Genomic DNA, 20,173 nt, shown 5'->3' with positions numbered 1-20,173 from the left:
TTTTTGTAACGCGAGACGCTCACCAACTTGCTTATTTTAAAAGTCAATTAATTTAGATTAAAAGAGAACCAGTAATTGGCTCTGGGGCTCCTTTGTCTTCTAGAATGGCCGCGAAAAAAATTCATAAAAACGCATCGTCGCTTTACCTTCTCAAATGATGCCAAAAAAAATGTAATTAGATTCAAAGGAATCGCTCCTTTGAAAATTGTCGTCACAGCCTGAAAACACCTGAAGCATTTTCAGTTCAATCCATCGAAGGAAGAGTGGAGCACTTGCTATGGTAATTGAATGCCTCTCATTACCCCTAATCCAGTTGACCCGGTGTGGGCTTCAAGTCCCTCAGCAATCAGCCATCACAACATGGCCGCTGTTCACTTAGTTCACCCTCAATCTACCCTTTCTCTCGATCGGTTTGCGATTATAACGCTAATATTCCAACACCAATCAATTGATTTCAAGTCTTTTTTCACTATCTGACACGTTTATTTAACTGAGGTGTGTGTTTCGTGTCGCAAATTAAAACATCCTGTTATTTCGGCTATAAATACATATATACTTACGCTGAAGTATTTCAATTATTATTTCAGACTAAATGCAGTAAAATGCTACCAGCATAAATGTCGGATTTCTGAAAACCCATAGCATTGTTTTGTAACGTATTATCGAAAATACCAACGCTTGAATTGGCAAACTTCCATTGCGCATAATTTATTCGGATTAAGAATTGACAATTTTTATTTGGGATGAAATTAATTGGCTATGAATCACAAGCTAATTGTGTTAATGATGTCACTATTTGTCTAAAGATATTAGAGATAATTTTTTTACTTTTATTTCAAAGCAAAACTATTTGTAGTCCCATTTCAAAAGCCAAAAAAAAGTCTTGACCGGTTTTTGATAGTTATTTACGTCACAACTGGGTTACAAGCTTCATTACGATTACAAATAAGGAAATTTGCGTGAAAATCTGCGGCGCTTACCGCTAAGAAACAACATTTAAATAGATTTACGTCTTGGCAAAAGTTCCGTTTGCCCATTTTTCTTACGTTTTAACAGTGCTCCTGTTGCTGGGTTGATTTTGACCGAGACAGTTCACTAGTTTTAATTTATAAGTGAAATTGCCTCCAGATTTAGAATCCAAAGCCCATTTTTGAAATATCAGTTCAGTCTTTCAAAAATATCATGAGAACTGGTAACCGAAGCGATGGATTTCATAGGTCGTTGGAAAGCTTTTTAAATCCGCTTTTAAAACACTGCGGAGGAATTTTATAACTGTTAAGAAAAACAAAAGAAAAACTGAGCGTAAACTGTAAAAATTTTAATTTGTAAATCGAAGCAAAATTTTCGGACATCTTTCACTATAAAATTCGTAATTTTGGTAATTTTGATGTTACAGTTATGAAATTTGGGGAAGTTACTAGTTTTGAGTCCTGTATTAACTTTGCGAATTGCAAAATTGTAGCTCCAAAAACACAAATTTTAAAAATTTTAATTTTTAGGGCAAAGCAAAAATTTTAGACATCCTTAACTAAAATTCGTACGCAGACAAAAGGAGAATGTGTCGGTTCCGTAAGGAATTCAATTACATTTCAGGTGTAAAATAGTATAAACAAAATATTTAAACAAATTGTTACTTTGTGTTTCGATCAATAAAAGCAGACCTAGTAAAATTTGTTAAAAATGGTGGATGCGCCGGGTGGGACGCTCTGCAAAACTGTATTTCTAGCTTTTGCTAGTGCATGAAAGATTTTATGGCCGCTTCGTTCCAGGCCAAAAAAGTGTTAATTGTTGTCCCGAACTCAATAAATCATCTTTGCCATCCCACCCCCAACCATCTTCGTTTTTCAATTTTTTGCAAACTTGTGATCCCAAAAATCGTTTATTATGATCTACGAGTATAAGACAGCATCTATCACATGAGAAATGGTATCCCATTTCTCGAATAAATTACGCCACTTAAACAAACAATCAATCTAGCATACGAGCTCAGATGAGTTCAGTGCCATAGCTAGAAGCACATTTCCGAGTCGTCGTGTGAAATTACAAGAATAATTGTGTTATTGCAACTTCCTAGTCTTCCTCCACTTGATATTTGCCGAGTGAGAAACATAATCAAACGCCACTCTCACTCTTCCAATTAATTCGATCATTACCCATTCGAAAATGTTAACACCGAGACACGTTTCTGTTGACGTGTTGGCGAACAGAGCGCGCCATTTTCACCGCTTTAATCAATTTTATGACCGAAATATGCTTCATTGCTCTCTCACAGTGCGGTTATACAAATTTCAACGTCTCTGCTCTTGCAGCTTCTGCTTCTTTGGAGGAAATACGAGTTTTCTACAACCGGTCATAAATTCCAACAAGAGCAACACGAAGCCTTCGAGGCGCAATACGTAACCAAATCATACACGATTGTGAAATGCGGGAGTGGTTTTAACTTGAGAACGACGATTTATAACATTCTTGCGAATTAGCAGGAATATAAAACTCTCCTGCTTACTTAAAGTCGGGGTGACAACGTGTCATTGCCGATATTGTGCAGAAGTAGATTAGACTAACTGTTAAATTAATTTAATTTAAACTAAATTCACTACGAATTATTACGAGCTTCATTCAATATTTTAAAGTAGTCAAAAGAACCAAACGTACGGTTATATTCTCGTTGCAAGCTTTAGATTACACATAAAAGTTTGACAACAAAGCTTTGGATGAAAAATGAACATGGAAGTTTTACGGTTCGAGTGTAAGTAAGTTTTAAAATCGTCTTAAATATTTTACGTTGAGTGGAAAACTTGTATTAATAGTAAAACCGAAAGTTGAAAATATGACAATAGGAATCGAAAATTAATTTCGCAAAAATTTTAAAATATAAAGATGTCTGTCAAGCAGTTATGCTGAAAGCCGTAAATAGCGTTTCTGTAAGAGAAATTGAGATCCTCCGTTCATACCACAATATCGCATTTTCTCGACGAAAATACCTAGGAACTTATTTATGTAAACATAAATTTTCCTGCACCAAAGCGGGTAAACAAAGTGAACGAATCATTCCGTAAATTATTACTTCAGACGAAGGATAAGCTCTTAAACCATCAATTCAAAATTAATTAAAATAAAATTCCGAAGCTTTACGACGCTTCCCACGTTATTAAGCACCATTGAGTTAAAATGTAACGTGCAAAATACGGGGAACACTGACCTAGACTTTTAAAATAGAAATACAACTCTGGAAAGATCGATAAAAATAAACAACTATTTTGAAATTCAAAACACACCTACTTGTTAGGTTTGAATATATTATCGGAATATTGGACTGCGTTCAATTTCGCATTAAACGAAAGCTTTGCTCGGTGCCCAATTAATTTAAAACTGTTCATTTGGGTGTTTGTTGATAATCTCCGACTGTCATAACAATTTTTCATCAAGTTATTACCATTAGCCTCGTTCACCGTCTGGAACGCATCACAGAAATTTCTCAGAGAAAAAATAATTTAACTTTGATCTCAATTGTCTTGTGTGCGCTGCGAATTCCTCGAGTCATACATGAATAAATTAATTGTTGGTTTTTGGCAATTTAATGAATATTTACTGCTCTGTGCAATTAAAGTCTTAAGCCCAATGGGCCTATTTATAGGAGAAACTAGTTAAATTGTTAAAGTTGGCACGCTGTAAAGAGATTATCTTGTGTAAATTATTTAAGAGCAGACCTAATTAGCTTTATCGGATATTTTAAAAGGATTATTTTCGCTCGTGAAGATCATAACATTGCTGATGATAAATACTGACTAACGAAATTAACTTAAAAGCGGCTTACGAAACAACTTGGGCTCTACTTAAATTAATTAATTGGAAAACACTCACTCGGCCATTCTGTCACATAAAAAAGTTATGTACACAACGTTAATCCAAAAATAATCGCAAGCAATCATTTTCTGGTAACGATCCGACAATTAGGAGCTTATCCAGCCACTTAAAACTCCATTTCAAAGTCACAAAATCAGAAAATAAGCATTAACAAGCAAGATTTGACACGAAAACGAATGTGTACATTCCACCGGCAATTTAAATAAATAAAAATACGGTTGGTGTTATCATCTTTGAAACAGCCTCAACATGCGTATGTAAATTTTAATAAAATTTGAATTATTCATGAAAGGTTTTAAACTTATTCGAAAAATAAACACCAAATTAAAGAGTTTTTTTTTCAACAGATCGCATGTCGCAAACCGAAATTGTCGCGTGCATTGCTAAAAAGTATACACGTGTAAATGAAAAAATGAAAGTGTAAATAATAATTAATTTAATTAAGCACTTACGTGGAAAACTAGGCAAGGATTAAACGGGAAATTTCCTTTAGAAACGTTAACACGAGAACATATGCAGCCGAAAATTTCACGTTTCAAATGGCATGTACGCGATGAATTTGATTCTAAAATCACACGGTTTTAAATGTGGCTGATAAAAAAGCGAAAGCCAAGCACGAAAGCGTGCACAAAGAACTTCAAAAGCTTTCCCATTAGACGGTAATTACGTGTAAATGCAGTAATGCGAAATTATAGCATATGGCCGAGCTGAAAAGGTGACGAAAGCAAATAATCACAAAGGCGATATTGTTTTAATTATCATAATCGAATTACGTTTAATCATTAGTGAGGGAAGGACGTATTGTCTCCAGCTCGTAAATCAGGGGCTGCTATGTAGCGTATTTAGACTTGATCAGGATCCGTGTTAATTTGAAATGCGAAATTAATTGCCCTCAAATGGGTAAATCGGCGGCTTTGGCGGACAGGTTCGTCTCTCCCACAAGTGGATAAAGAAAAGCGGTTTTTAGGTTGTCCGGCAACACTCGTGTCTACCCCCAAAATCGTTTATAATTTCAAAGTTAAAATATAAAATTTGCATACGCTCATAGTTGACAAAGCTCTAGAAGCTGACGAAAAAAAAATGTTTTTTATCACCGATAGTTTTGGCGTCGCGACGCACAGTGGAGCGGATGACTCCTGGTCAAAATAGTGAAAAAAAAATCACCTACAATTATGATATAAACAGTTTCTTTTCATCGAGAAACACTCAAACAAACATGTTTATAATACCTCGCAATAAGGCAAAGACCTTTACTCTTTCAGTAGCACGTCATGAACTTTTTGTTATGTAAAAAATTACGAGAAAAACGATGGCGTAAACCGCATCTCAATATCTGAAATAGTTTCCGAGATATCGAGCACGAATTGTTTCAAACCTTTAAAAATTCGGCCCTCTGGCGACAACCCAAAAATTCAAACGACCATAACTCAGTTATTTGTTGACGAAAATTGAAAATTCTCATGTTTTTGGATTCAGCGCGACATTCTGCGTAAAATGAGACCCAAATTTATTGAGTTGGCTTAATAAATAAACAAGGCATTGGCCAAAAACTGTTTTGAACACGTCATTTTAGGGTGATTTTCAATCAATATTTTCAAAATTAAAACGACGTTTAATAGCTTTAAATTATACATCAGTCAAAAGAAGAGCTCGAAATCTATCTACTGGTTAAATTTGAGATCGATCGGACAAATAGTTTACAAGCTATGGCCAAAAATTAAAATATTGAAAAATTTTCATCGATTGAATCGGAATTTTTTTACGCGAAAAATCGACTATCGAATTTTGGGCTTTTGAGGATATTTTCTAACGTAAAATAAGTCGAGAAAAACAATGGCGTAAACCGCATCTCAATATCTCTAATAGTTTCCCAGATATTTAACTTGAAAAATTAGGAAAAATTGAGAAAAATGAAAATCAACTATTCGAAACTTTGATCGGCCATAACTCAGTTATTTGTTGTCGGATCTGAATTTCAATCCCAGATTTAGAATCTACGAAAAATTCTGCGTAAAATGGTGTATAATAAAGCAAAAATACTCCAAAAAATAAGCAAAATATCGATACGAGAAATTTGGCATAGTTTTAGCCATAAATTTTCGCGAAAAACTGCAACTTTCGACTTATGAAAAATCTAAGAACTATTTCTTATGTAAAAAATCGTGAGAAAAACGATGGCGTAAACCACATCTCAATATCTGAAATAGTTTCCGAGATATCGAGCACGAATTGTTTCAAACCTTTAAAAATTCGGCCCTCTGGCGACAACCCAAAAATTCAAACGACCATAACTCAGTTATTTGTTGACGAAAATTGAAAATTCTCATGTTTTTGGATTCAGCGCGACATTCTGCGTAAAATGAGACCCAAATTTATTGAGTTGGCTTAATAAATAAACAAGGCATTGGCCAAAAACTGTCGGATTTTTTTTTCGCGAAAAATCGACTATCGATTTTTGGGCTTTTGAGAACATTTTCTAACGTAAAATGAGCCGAGAAAAAGAATGGCGCAAACCGCATCTCAATATCTCAAACAGTTTCCGAGATATTTAACTTTAAAAATTAGAAAAAATGAGGAAAAATGAAAATCAACTTTCCGAAACTTTGATCGCCCATAACTCAGTTATTTGTTGTCAAATCTGAATTTAAATCCCAGATTTGGAATCTGCGGAAAATTCTGCGTACACTGATGTATAATAACTTAAGTTTACTCGATTTTGGGGGTGGAGACAAGTTTTGCCGGACCCTGTATAATTACTATTAATAACACGGTGCAATGCAACCTTCATTTCAAGTGTCGTCTCCCGCGGAGTTATTCCCCATTTGAGCGAATTTATTACGAATTCGTTGCGGTTTTATGGTCAAGCGGTACATTGAAATCGGTCAGTTATCAAACATTTCTATATTTTATGCATGCGAAATAAGCGATCAAAACGGTGTAACAGCTCGTAAATTGAAACATTCCGCAAGATTTCTTCGTTGGCAATATTTGAAACAAAGCATCGCACTATCAGCACGTAAAGCAGTAAGTTTGTCATGCGTGAGCCATTTATTGCAGCGTATATTGATAAAGGAGTCTTGTGGTCCACGTACAAGTGTGTGTTATGAGCCATCTTGGCCTGTGGTTGGGCGATTCAAGCTAGTGATTTGTTAGCGGGGCCGCCTGCTACAAACGATTGAAAGAAAACACACTTATTTTTCTTCTCTTATTTATTATTGTGTTTCTGCGGACGGCCACCGATTCCAAAATCAATGTTTATCTTCGGATTTTCTTTGATGCGCTTATGTGCTCTTCCTCTTTTGTTTGCTCGTCTCTACCGGCTTTGATTCATTTGCTACGCGATTTATGAGTCATTATGTTCGATGGGCCAGACGAAATATTTACTATTTCAGACGGGGCTATTGTTACAACAGCCTGTCAAAAGCGCCGAAAACGCATAAAAAACTCACATCAGCCCATATGTCGCCGCGGCAAAAAACTCCAGACGGATTGTAAGCGCTTTGGGGTATTTTCAGACGGTTTTTCTAATCCACTTTTTCTGCTAGAAACGAGAAGTGATAATAAGCAGCGACGAACGGAAATTACGAACCACAACACATTTTCACTCAATTTTTATGTTTAATTAAGTGTAATTTATTTATTTGCAAAAACTAAAAGTCATTGCCCGGCGCATCCACCATTTTTCGCCAAATTTGGAAAAACCAAAAAGTGGAAGAAATGGCTGAATTGTCAGAAGGAACTATTCATAGAGACGCAATTAAATCTTAACCGAGCGATTAATATAATGGCGCCGTTGCCCCGTTTCCGGCCGTCAATGTAAATTTGATGTAACGAAATTAATGGAGATTAATCAAATTGAGAACTAGTGTACAGGAAGTGCGGTAAATTTCGTTACGAACCATTTCCAGCAAGGTTAATTAAATTCTATTAATACCCCCGGAATTAACATTAATTAATTTGTAAACGTCAAATTTACACTGACAGCAACGTTGTTTTAACAGCCCATTAAATTAATCGCGTGATTGAAACTTAATTGCGTTTCTATAAACTGGCAAAGATTTTCTCGGTGTAAAAACGTCCGGAGACAAAATAATACAAGCTCTAGGGCATGTCGGAGTAGAATAAGCTGTTGCATAAATTAGGATTGTACCTCGATTGAAATCAATTTATTACAGCACCACAACACGCATCAATAACGAGACGACAAGCTTCATACGAATTACTAATTTCCCCATTTGCGCAAAGCGTTAGAGCTTTCCCACGGCCGGAAACATTCCAGATTTAAAAACACGACGAATCAGTACATAGTGAGAATATCAGTGTGTCAGTGTGCAAATACCGACACGATACGTTTTTAGTAATGTCATAAATTCAAAGTAGCGTGGCACATTTTATGCAAATTTTCTCATATGAATTCAAATATGCGTTCGTGACTTACGCACGGTGTTCCATTCGAACGTAGATTTTAGATTTGATTTCGTTTTAGGCTGATTCTCGCCCCTGTCGAGGGGGGCTCTCTTTTATTTTAATTTATTCCAGCCCCTACTAAATTGTCTTTCTCGCTTACGATAAAAGAATCGGGGTTAAGTGCCGGCCTCGTATCGCATCGTCGTTTGCTCCCGATTTGATTTTGATCCGATCGTTCTACGGGAAATTATTATTATTGTTAATCCAAGGCGAAATTCAAATGTGATAAATAAATAAAACTGCATAAACTGGGCGTCGTCGTAAGACGCTAGATGTATGTAATCTCTCAATGTGGTCGACCCGTATTTTATATATCCGGGTTCGGAATCCCTCCAGCATTTGTCAATACAGTTTATGGCGATTCTTCCTATGTGGGATCAACGAAGACATTAATTTATGTTGGCACTCTCCCCAACTTAATCTCGCCAGGCAAACAATATTATGGAGGCATCGCTTATTTTCCGGTTGAAAATTTGTAATAAAACTTCCTGCGACGTTTTATGACCGCCTACCGTCAATTACCAAGAAACGTCTTCGTGCACTTGGAGTACTACTTCTAGGCTACAGTATTGATGGGCGATTTGAGAGGAGACGAACGATAAAAATGTGAGAAATCATAAAACGTTTTATTGGCTCTTTATACGTTGTGACGCAATAAGATATGGCAAATTCGCAAACGACAGGCAGGAAAACAATAACTGGAGGTTTCGCATTTGAACTATTTTTGGCGAAAGCCTCGTTAATGTAATTCTATAAAAAGGCAGTGGAAAGCCACAACGCATAAAGTCCAGTTTTTAAACCAAACCCGGCGCATCCACCATTTTTAACGTTCGCTATAAAATCGTTTATTGTCCCAGTTCTGCTAATTTTCTGACAAAATCAGCATTTCTAAATTGAATTGTATCAGATTTTTTATGGCCCTCGCAAGCACAACCTCTAAAATTAAATTTCTTCCAAAAATTAGAATCGCTCAAAATGGAGATGGACAACAGCTTTTATACTTTTTAAACAACCGTCATCAAAAATGACACTATTTGCAAAATGAGAATCTTAAAGGACGGCAGTATAGAAACGCATGTACAGCACTCACTTCCCACTGTAAAACTATTAATTTTTTTCTATTTTTTCTGAAAAATTGTAAAATTGGAGGAAGGTTTTCGCGCGTAATTAAGTGAGTAATAACAAGGTAAAAAGGCGCCGAAGTACGAAGCAGAACGTGAAAAGCGAATACGAGTCGTAATTCTCGCATGCGATGCGTCCGGTAATTTGTAGCAGATGCAAAACACTGTTATGAGGCAATAGAAAAAGGCTTACGAAAAGAAAACAGAAACAGGAAATAAGCGCCGTTAAGGGGGCTAATGCTGGGTACGCTATGGAATAAATTGGATGCACATCGACCGTCGCTCGCGTCATTTCCAACGAATTTTATTCAATCATGTACTTTGCATACAGATCAAGTCGGCGTGCTTCTTATATACAAAGTTATTCACAGACAATATCTTTAACAAAGGATGAAATACGCTCCTAATACTCGTCGAAAAAAATCTTGAGTCTCGGGGGAAAACACGTTTAAAACAAACGTAAAGTGCAATATTGCATCTCGACACCATTTGAGCTTCAGTCAGTAACAACAATAATTTAGTCGACAACAATAACATTAGAGCAGGGCGTAATAAAACGGACGTAATTACTGGAAGCTAAATCGATATAATGATGCTTAAATTTGTTTTATCTTGTTGGCGATCGGCACACATATTCGGTTTATGTACAAATATTAGCAATTTCAGACTAGTAGTGCGACTGCCAAATCGGTAAATCTTATCGGAAAAGTTGACCGATAAAATGAGCGAAATTATTTCAACTTCCCGCACTAATTAGATCTAAGTCGCTGATCCCACATTAGCTAATAAAGCTCGTTAAATTAAAATCGCTTTGCAGCTGAAGTATATCATTAACACCAATGAAATACCTGTTGCCACTAATGGCTATAATGGTTTTTTTAACCACTTTGTTGAAACGCACACACTAACCACACTTTATGACTGCAGTTATTAAAATGCACGATCACAAACCGTACAGGAAATTGAATCCATGCGCGGTAATTTATTGATGGGAAAATCAGCCATTCATTGGCCTTACCACCCTCTTAAAAACCGTCATCGAAGTTAAGAATTAAGCTCATCAAACTCTTCAAGACCTTTTTTTACGATTCTCGACATCCCAGCATCTTCAGCTTTGGCGAGGGTTGAAGTTCGAGACGCCCGGAGGCTCAATCCGGCGTTGATAAAGAACATAAATGTGTCATCACATGAATCGTGAGATCACGTGACTTATAAAAAATCCTTATTAAAAGAGGGACGGAAATGGAACACACGGAGTGAATTTTAATCTCGAAGATGTCGCTGCTTTAACCCCGAGTTCGAAGCTCCCACTAAATTATCAATCTAATTCGAAAAGAAACAACCAAAAATGGAACGTCAGGAAAAATTACAATAACGTGAATACCTCAGTAGTAAAATCTCCAGATTTTTAATCAATCACGTATTAAGTTCTTCCACGCAAAATAATTTAAATTTGATGTCACGCAAGATTTGATGTTGAGCTCGTAATTCCAGATAAGAATCGATGAGCTGAACTGAAATCTTTACAAATACACAGAAAACCATTTCCGGTGAAACTCATAACGTTCAAATGAAGTTGCGATTGCCGAGCGATAACTTGAAAGATGTATAAAATTAAAATTATTTCGTGCAATGCTCACAATTCCGGTTTTATTGAACGGTAATCAGTTTCGTGCATTTATGGAACAAAAATTAAAACTGCGCAAAAAATAGTGGATTTTCAACCATATTGCAATTTTTAAATAATGATAAAACGGTTACTAATAAAGACAGATTGTTGCCATAAATATTGGTATGAATTTAAAACACACGCACAATTTTTTAATGGCGCGCGGATTTTTATTGCTGTGATTAATGTTATTTGCAACTTGTTCATGTGTAAAATTCCGTTGGGCAATCAGAAAGAATGATTAATTGTACTCATGTCAAAGATGGTAAAAAGCATTTCACTGATTAAACGTTTCCGTGGAAGTCATAATAATTGAATTTTTCCAAGTATTTCACACAAAAGCTCGCCAATACTTCCGTATTTACACCCACTGAAATTTATGGGTGTTATCGTGGGTTTCTTTAAGTTTGAAAAGTGGAAGGCGTAATGTTTACTTCCTCATTTTGCGCACTACACCACGTGCTCTTTAAAATCTAATTTGCAATAAACGTAAAATTCCGTTTAAAAATTTGAAAATGTCGCCAACTTTCCGACGATTTTGACATTGTCCATTTTGCACTTTTAAAAGTTCTAGCAGTCATGTTCGCTGATGTAGAACGCAAAAAACTGCAGGAAATGTATTCACAATTCGTAAGAAACCCTTGTCAATTCAAACGGCAGAACAGTAAAAATTACCTGACACAGGATCCGGTGAATATAAAAGTCTTCACAATTTCTGCACCCATCTCAAAGCTACCCTTTGTACTATTTATAGTTTTATTGTGGAAAAACAACTCCCTGTGTTATTAATCAGTAATTTCCGCTCCGAACAAACCAAATAATTTGAAAACACGCTAATTAACCTGTGACAGTTCAACTAGTTCTATTTCGGCTCTATTCCAGTAGAGTTAATTTAACTTACTGACAGATCATTGTCGACTCGTCGTATTTTTCAAGACCTTCCAACTAATTAAGAAACTTTTACAACTGCAGGTGCATTTAATAAATGGCAGTGTTAAAAACTGCTTGAAAATTCCGAATAACCTATTCAAATATCTGTCGTGTTCTGGACATATTTCACTGCAAACACGTTTCTAATTTTAGAATCGTTTCGTGTCAGGCCGTGAAACTGTGGTTGACACCAAACAATCAAATGCCGATGAAAATTTAATTATAACAACAATAATTAGCCTTGAATTCGGCCGCAATTATTGTAAAATAAAAATCCCCATCGTCTGTTAAAGAAAGGATTTTTTTCGAGTTTTATTGATGTTGATATACGTTTTCCGATCGCTCCAAAATGATCCATCAAAAATTGATAGAATCGCAATAAATCAGTGAATGAAAGTCGTAATCCAGATTTAATTCCTGTCGTATTTTTGTATTATACAATTCCACGGGGGAAATATATGCGTCTATGGATAGTTTTAAAGTCAATCAACTCGATTACGTTCGATTTTTCGATAAGTTTCGTGTGCACAATGGACGTTCATCAATATAGGTAGGTATAGTGGTTAAGTGGGCGTTAACCCGGTAATGGAAACAAATAGGTCTTAGAATTTAAACCTTGACATTACACCTTTATTACATAGAATTACCTGGAAAAAAACTAATAAATAATAAAAACAGTCTTGCCACCAAATTTTGTAAAAACTACCCCTAAATAAATGTATTATTCTTGGCTGCGTTAGCATTAAAGTCACTCGAAAACCAGATATGTGCTTAGATTTTGTAAGTAAAGGCATTAATTTTTAATAACCTCGACAAAAAATAATAAAAAGTTTAATTATTTTTAAGGGGGACAACCAGTGTGAAATTTTGAAAAAAAAACGATATTTCGATAGTTTATACCTTTAAAAATAACATACAAAAATTTCAAATAAATATTTTAAATAATTTTTGAGTTACAGCTATTAGTATAATAAACAGTTATTAAATATAACAAAGTTATCTTTAAACTCGTTTTTCTCGAAACTTCATTTTTCAAATTTGCTGCAGTTGTAACTCAAAGACAAATCATTATATATGTTTTCTCTACGATATCCTCCAGTTTTTCGGTCGTAAAATATCCAAAAATCATCAAATTTTCGAGCAAAATTCGACATTTTTTTTAAAACTCCGCCATTTTGTCAAATCTCAAAACTTTTAGTTTAATCTCGAATTTAATAATCTTAATTTTTTTTATTTTAACTACGGTGAAGGCCGCAATCACTGCAGCAGTGGAGAGCCTTTTTTATTTAGTGACTTGGGAGATACTTGATAACTCGGCCAGAATTAAATATTTTGTTCTAAAAATTTCAATTTTTCTTCATTATTTATGCAAAAATATATCCTCCAAATTTGAAAACATTTCATGCAGTAGTTTTCTTTGAAAAAAAATCCCAAAAATCACCTTTTGTTTAGACGATCACACTGGTTGTGGCCCCGAAAAACTTCTCCATGTTTTTTGTCCTGTAACTTTTAAACTATAAGAGATAGCAATGCGTTTGGCAGTGCGTCAAAAAGGTAAAATCTCGGCCTTTTCAATGATGCATTACAATGAAAAATCGATGTAATAGTTCTTAAGTTATATGGAAAATTGCATGAGAAAATCATAAAAACTAATTTTTTTGGGACATGAGATCCTATTTTTCGAGAATATCTCTAAATCCGCAAAAGTGACTGAAGGCAAAATTCGTTAAATAGTGACGACTTGGTTGTACAAAATGAAGCAAACTCGTGGTCGTAAAACGTAAACAGAGTGAGTAATGACTTTAGAAAAATCGTACAAAAGTGGATACTTTCATGTGGGATTTTATGGAGTATGCATCATGTTGCTTCACTCAAAGGGACAGGTGTATGACCACTTAAATTTTTAGCATACATTTTAAACTAGTTGGAACAATATAAACAATTTAATTGGCAATCCCAGTCGAAATTTATGGTTCTGGACGAGCGCAAATTGTTTAAAACATGTATTTACTGTCACTTTTGCAAATGTCCAGTAATAAATTAAATGAATTTTTGTAGTAAGCCGCACGTGTTCTGTTCTCATTCATCACATGCAGCACATCATTCCCAAATATGATCGCATTCTGTTAACTTTATGATTGATGATGGTCGGTATTTGTTTGAACCCATTTGTCATGACGATCATTTACACTTGTTTTATAAAGTCGCTGTTATCATTTCCAGCAGGAAAAATGGACAAATTATGTTAATACCGAGCGAAATTAATAAAGCAATAACAAGATCATTTAACAACGACATTATCGTGTTTATCTTTGGGTGAAAAACGCCAATTGATTGGTCGGATTGAAATAGAAACATCCATTCATTTTTCCGACCGCTGCATTATAATTACAAATTGTAATTTAACGCAGTTGATGAAATTTAAATTATTTTCGTACGGACTGTTAACAGGATATGAAATTAAACGGTGGCTTTAATTGAACTACAATCATCACCGTTGAAAATTACCAGACCTCTGGGACCTCCGATGGGAGATTAAAACCGGAAAATAATTAAAAAGCACCGGTACCAGATTCACTGGAATATTAAACACGAGAAAAATATGTGAGCAACTTTGTCAAGTTATGAAAAAGCGCACTTACTCTTCGGAGCCATCTTAAAGAATTTATAAGCAGCGAAAAAACGCCCGAGTAGTTTTTCGTCATACATTTTGTTTAAGTGCTTTAAAGTCGTTGCTTATGCAAAACTGTCGTTCGCCGAGTAAAGTTTCAGTTTCGAAAGTTTCACTAATAACTTAAACAAACTGAAGTCGTTGCAGCGTTAGCTTCAACACTCACAAACAGGTAATTAAAAATGCAGAAAGTACGTTAAATATTACATCTAATTAAAAGGCAGAATGCTGAAGTCAGTTTACAGTGTGAAACGAGAGAGCGCAAATATCTTCAAAAACACTCCAGGGACTCTATAAATTTCTGCATAAAAGAAAGATGAAGGCAAGATAATAACTCACGTCTAACTTGGGGGAAAATAACTAAATATAATTTAAAAATAAAACAAAAGATGCGCGCTATACATAAAAGATTACGTTATACGGATTACATTTTATTCCAAGACATTTCGGCGGAACGTTATTTATTTTAATTTATTTAAAGAATCTCTGCACGCCACCATCTGAAAATGTATTATTAAACCTGTCAACATGTGACGATGAATAATTTAAACTGCTTAAATAAACAACAAATATATTGTGTCGCTGGTCAAACAATGGCAATTCGATAAATAAATGACAACTACAACAACGAACGTAAATACTAACAATGCAAAATTATTTGTTTATTTAAATCCATAACGAATTCTCCCCCACAGTTTGTAATTGAAACGGACTTTTTTTTACTACTATAAATGCTGAAACAATAGCGAATTCTACTTCAAAGCGCACATTAATTTCCTAACTATTTCAATTTATAATGATTGCGAGCATATGTTAACTGCTATAATACTTCGATCTAGAGTTATTAATAAATCATTACAATTATTTACTAATGAGCTTCGGTCTTGGCAGCCGCTCAAACCAAAAATCTGTCTGCAATAAAGGCACATTTCATTATTAATCTGTCGATAAGAAAGGGCACAGGATACAAAGGATTTAGTAGTTTTTGTAACGAGTGATCAAGAACAGTATATTATATTATTAGTAGCTGAAATTAAGCTTTTTGTATCTAGACAATTGCGACCGAGGCAATGCAATCTCAATGAATCATTCGATAAACCAAAAACTCCAAAGTAATTTGATGCTGTCAAACTGAAAAGTTTGTGAGAATTGTAATGGATGATAAATTAAGACGACACTGTCAAATAGAACTATGATAGCCGCGATCTGATTGGTTAAGGCGCTAACATAATTTTACGAGTAATATAATGTAAACATTGTTTACCTACAAAATGCATAAGTTACTTCGTCTTTATGGCATGTTGTTGATTATAATACATTGTACTGCGCTTGAAGAAAAATTTGTTATCCATACGTAATTTTTCCTGCAGAGAATTTGATATATTCGTCCGATATTTTTGTTGTTTTTGTACAATTAAGAAGCGGGTTCAAAATAGTATCTTTACCAAATTTTGTTCCTGTAGCATCGCAGGTTTCGGAAATATGTCATTTATAAGAAAGTTTTCGGAGGTTTCATCTCATATTTCATTTTGGAATTTCGGAAAATGTTTGGAGAAATTTTTGGCTCTCTTTTCAATCGAAAATTTGTAAGATTTGACATGTCCGTCAGATAATTTTGTAATTTGGTACAATTAAAGAACGGGTTCAACATAATATCTTCTTCAAATTATATTCCTGTAGCAAGTTAGTTACTTTTTTACAAAGAAGCAATTTTAAAAACCAAGACGGTTGGAAAGAGATAAGTTAGATACCTGTAATGAATGATGTCAATTTTTTATAAAAGATGGCTCTTCAAGCAACTGACAAGTTACAAAATTAGTATTGTCATAACAATCAGTTAAAACTGACTTGAAATTTTCCGGATGATCACAAATTTTCTTGACCACAGAGAACCGTAAATCCCCAAATTCCCCGATTCCATACATACCCCACGTAAAAAAGCAACGAAATACCAACGCCGCAGCTGACATTGACAAGTGATTGATTTAATTGGTTTACCTGAGCTGGGACGTAAAAAACTGCCAAAATGTGTTTTCCAAAAATAGCTAGCAAAATCAATAACCAACTAAAAGTATCCCTTTAAAGCTAAAATTGGCTTAAAACACACATTTTTTAATGTCACACTATAAATTTTTCGTGTGCTATTTGTTTTGCATCGGACAGAAAAATTGAACACATTCAATGCTGATTCCATAAATAACCGCAAAAAATTCCCGTAAAGTGATCCCTATGTTTGAGGCTTTGAAAATTTTATAATGCTATTAGCTGTATCCTGTCATTTGACAAACGGCTCCAATTCTCACTGGAGTAAACCGGGTTTAGCTCGACAACGGCGCCGTATATAGATATAATTAAGTGCATTTAGCGGAATTCCTTGTTGGGTTAATTTCGATACAAATCACGATTTTTACAGAAGATCCTTCATGCTCGTTATCATAACATTCCAGGTAAAAACGCGGCGACAGAGCCTGCAGCTGCATCAGTTTTTAAAACCACGACCCGACCAGGCTGAAATTACTACACAAGCTAGATGTCGGACATTAGCTGGCTCATTAAGCTAGCAAAATTTCATTATCGCTATTATTTATAGCAACCAGAGAGAGGTCGCTAGCGGTTAGCCTCTTGTGTCGAGACACCCTCTCTGGATTATGTTCCGATATATTGATCGATATTAGCCTAAATTATGCTGCCACTATCACTAAAAGTTAATGGCCCTTTGTGGCCGCTTGCAGTAATGTTATGAGTTTCCCTACTATTAATTGGAGCGGGAACGGCCATGGGATAGTTCGATGGACAGAGGCCCTGCCCTTCTACGCACCTCGCATAATGCACGCTTAAATTAGCGATAAGCGCAGATAACACAGAAAAATATTGCGACTAAAAACAGGTTTGAATTTTAATTTAGTTTTATTCCGAAGTTGCGCTTTTTCTACCAATTTTCCGCGCCAATGCTTCTAATAAATTATCAACTTATAAACAGTCGGATGCAATTAATTTCGGTCGTCAATGTCATTTTTTAACACAGTTGCAAGTGCACTAATGTCAAATTGACGACCATAATTTATTACTCGCATGTCCAAAACTTGGATTAAATATTGAACGTATTGATTTATACACCCATAAATACCCTAAAATAATCCGCCCAAATCAACACAGACATTTCGAAAAAAAAGTTCGCTCAGTCCCAGAGAAAGGAGAAGCAATAATAAAACTCCACCAAATGCATTTTTGATTTATCTGCAATAAAATAAGTTTTCAATCGAAATCGACATAAACATAAAATATTTGAAACAATCGTGGAATCGATGGCACTCAAACCAACAATGTAAAGTTAAAGACGTCTGATTTTACTCACTGGCATTAAGCGGGATCGACGAATGGGCCGGAATGGTGGCAATATGGTGATGTCCCGTGGGCATATGCCGTCCTTGGTACCCCAAAACCGCCCCATGATAGAGCACATGGTGGCCATGTCCGCCCCCGTGGTGTTGCCTGAACCCCGCCACCGTAATCTTGTACTTATCACTGATCACAATAATTTGGCATATTGTTCACTATTTAAAATTCGTTCGGTCACTCGCGAATTTCACATGCTAGCAAAGAAATAAAACTATTCTTGAAAACAATCACAGTTTCAGCACGTAAAAGCAAACAAAGTTTTCCGTTGCAACGTCAATCGCTACATAAATATTTTAGTAAGCAACACACGATAATAAAGATAATTGCTGTTATATCGGCACGAACAAAGAAGCGATTGACAAAAATAAATCGACACGTGTGGAGGCTAAATTGCCACTTTTAGGGTATTTACCATAGAACTGACTTGAATTTTGAAAGAGAGGTGTGTCCTAATTTCTGGTATTAGGAGCAAAAAATAATATAAGCGGAATCGCGATTGTTAACACTATCCTGCTACAGGAAACGTTTAAATGGCGTTTTCCGTTTTCGCCTCTTCGCCGTGACTTGAAATGAAAGCGACGTAATTTTCGCATTTTTTTAATATCGTTTCTTCTCTAAACAATCACGTTCTCTACAGACTCCAGATATTACAGTTGAATTAATAAAAATGAGGGCAAAGCAAACAATGACATTATTTCTCCTGGTTAACATAAAAGTCAAAAAAATTGGCATCGGAGAAAACAAGCCATTTCATAATAAAGATCAAGGCGACTGATGTGAGGGGTTAATCTACTCCCTACAATATAATAGGACAAACGGTTTATTACCAGATAAGAAAAGGCTAAGAAAGCTCTGAGCTTAACCTTCTGAGAAAAACAAAACGGGACAAAGGTCACGGCCGCATTAATTGGAACTTGTCACAAACAGTAATGAGGCTAAAAAATACCACAGAATAATAGAAACCCCCACAAAAATCTCCGATTATTTTCAAGAACCATGAGAGCAAAAACATCGTCACAGTTTACCTAAATTCGCCAAACATTTCTCACAATCCAACGAAAGTAAAACCGCGTGTTTCTCAGTCACGTGTATGGATAGAGGAAGACGACGACGACGCACCGACGAACGACGCGGTCAGGCGACGACTGGCGTCGGAATGGGAAACGGCGGACGTCGCGACGCGTGCCTCTGGGCTTGAGAGGTGCGTGCGCACGTCGATACTTCCGGGTAAATATTCGCGAACTGTCGCGAAGATGAGTACAGGACCGACACAATTCGAGGAAGATCACAACTTCCATACTTTTAAATGAGATTTACCGGAAAACTTGTAAACATATCGATGAGGGGATGATCGCCTCGATACTTAAATCCGGGAGGATTCCGGAGCATTTTTTGGTGAGGGATTTCTCGCACGACCAAACGCTTAAACGCCGTGGAGAGAAATAAGAAAGTGTGTAAATGGGGGGCGATACGAAACATTCTATTTTTCTGTTTACGTCGGGAAATTATGATACTTATCGCCATCAAAACACAAAGGGGAAAGTTGGGGCTGCGAGGTTTGTTTCGCGCCTGCAGACATGTTTTTTGGGAGATGACGGGATTGTCATTTAATTACGACAGCAAAAAAGCGTTTGAAAGTCTCACAAACTTCATACAGCAAAAAGAAAGAAAATAAAACAGTAACTAATCAAAATTGCACGAGCGAACTTGAGTCTGAAGGTTTAAAAATAGATTTCAGTAGAGGAAAATCCGACTTCCACGCAATCAGTTTAACAGGTTTAATGTAAATTATGAACATGTGCGCATCGTAACAAATATAAGAAAGATCTTAACGCTGTTCCGGAAAAAAACGAAATTAACACATAAATAGCCAAGATTCCAGACGTATAAAATACTGTATTTTCAGATCGAGAATTGGCGGATGCGCCGGACGAAATTTATTTTCTCATATATCGATAATTCACTTCACATCGTAAACGAATTAAAATATTAGAATTTTTAAGTTGGAAGAGCAAGTGTGTGCTTTCAACTTGCAAATCTCCCAAGAATGAT

The 20,173-nt window shown here is 35.6% G+C and overlaps 1 protein-coding gene across 10 annotated transcripts in view; it reads right to left on the bottom strand.

Moving 5' to 3' along the window:
- Positions 1 to 20,173, bottom strand: part of Camta (Calmodulin-binding transcription activator) — a 157,132-nt gene that overhangs the window by 63,025 nt on the left and 73,934 nt on the right. Inside the window, exons 1-2 of one of the 10 annotated variants that reach the window (XM_088046467.1) lie at positions 19,147 to 19,262; positions 18,078 to 18,315 (exon numbers count right to left, since the gene is read on the bottom strand). The exons of 8 other annotated variants lie outside the window; for them this stretch is intronic. In XM_088046467.1, the coding sequence (XP_087902593.1) occupies positions 18,078 to 18,141 (64 nt within the window). In that variant the 5' untranslated portion in view covers positions 18,142 to 18,315; positions 19,147 to 19,262. Of the gene's footprint in view, positions 1 to 18,077; positions 18,421 to 19,146; positions 19,263 to 20,173 lie in introns of those variants that run through there. One more of the 10 variants, XM_088046469.1, reaches the window with a different exon arrangement.

The sequence above is a fragment of the Gnatocerus cornutus genome, chromosome 9, assembly GCF_029298725.1.
Source record: "Gnatocerus cornutus isolate USDA-ARS CGAHR chromosome 9, icGnaCorn1.1, whole genome shotgun sequence".
Lineage (NCBI taxonomy): Eukaryota > Metazoa > Arthropoda > Insecta > Coleoptera > Tenebrionidae > Gnatocerus > Gnatocerus cornutus.
This window is presented reverse-complemented; position numbering and strand designations above follow the sequence as displayed.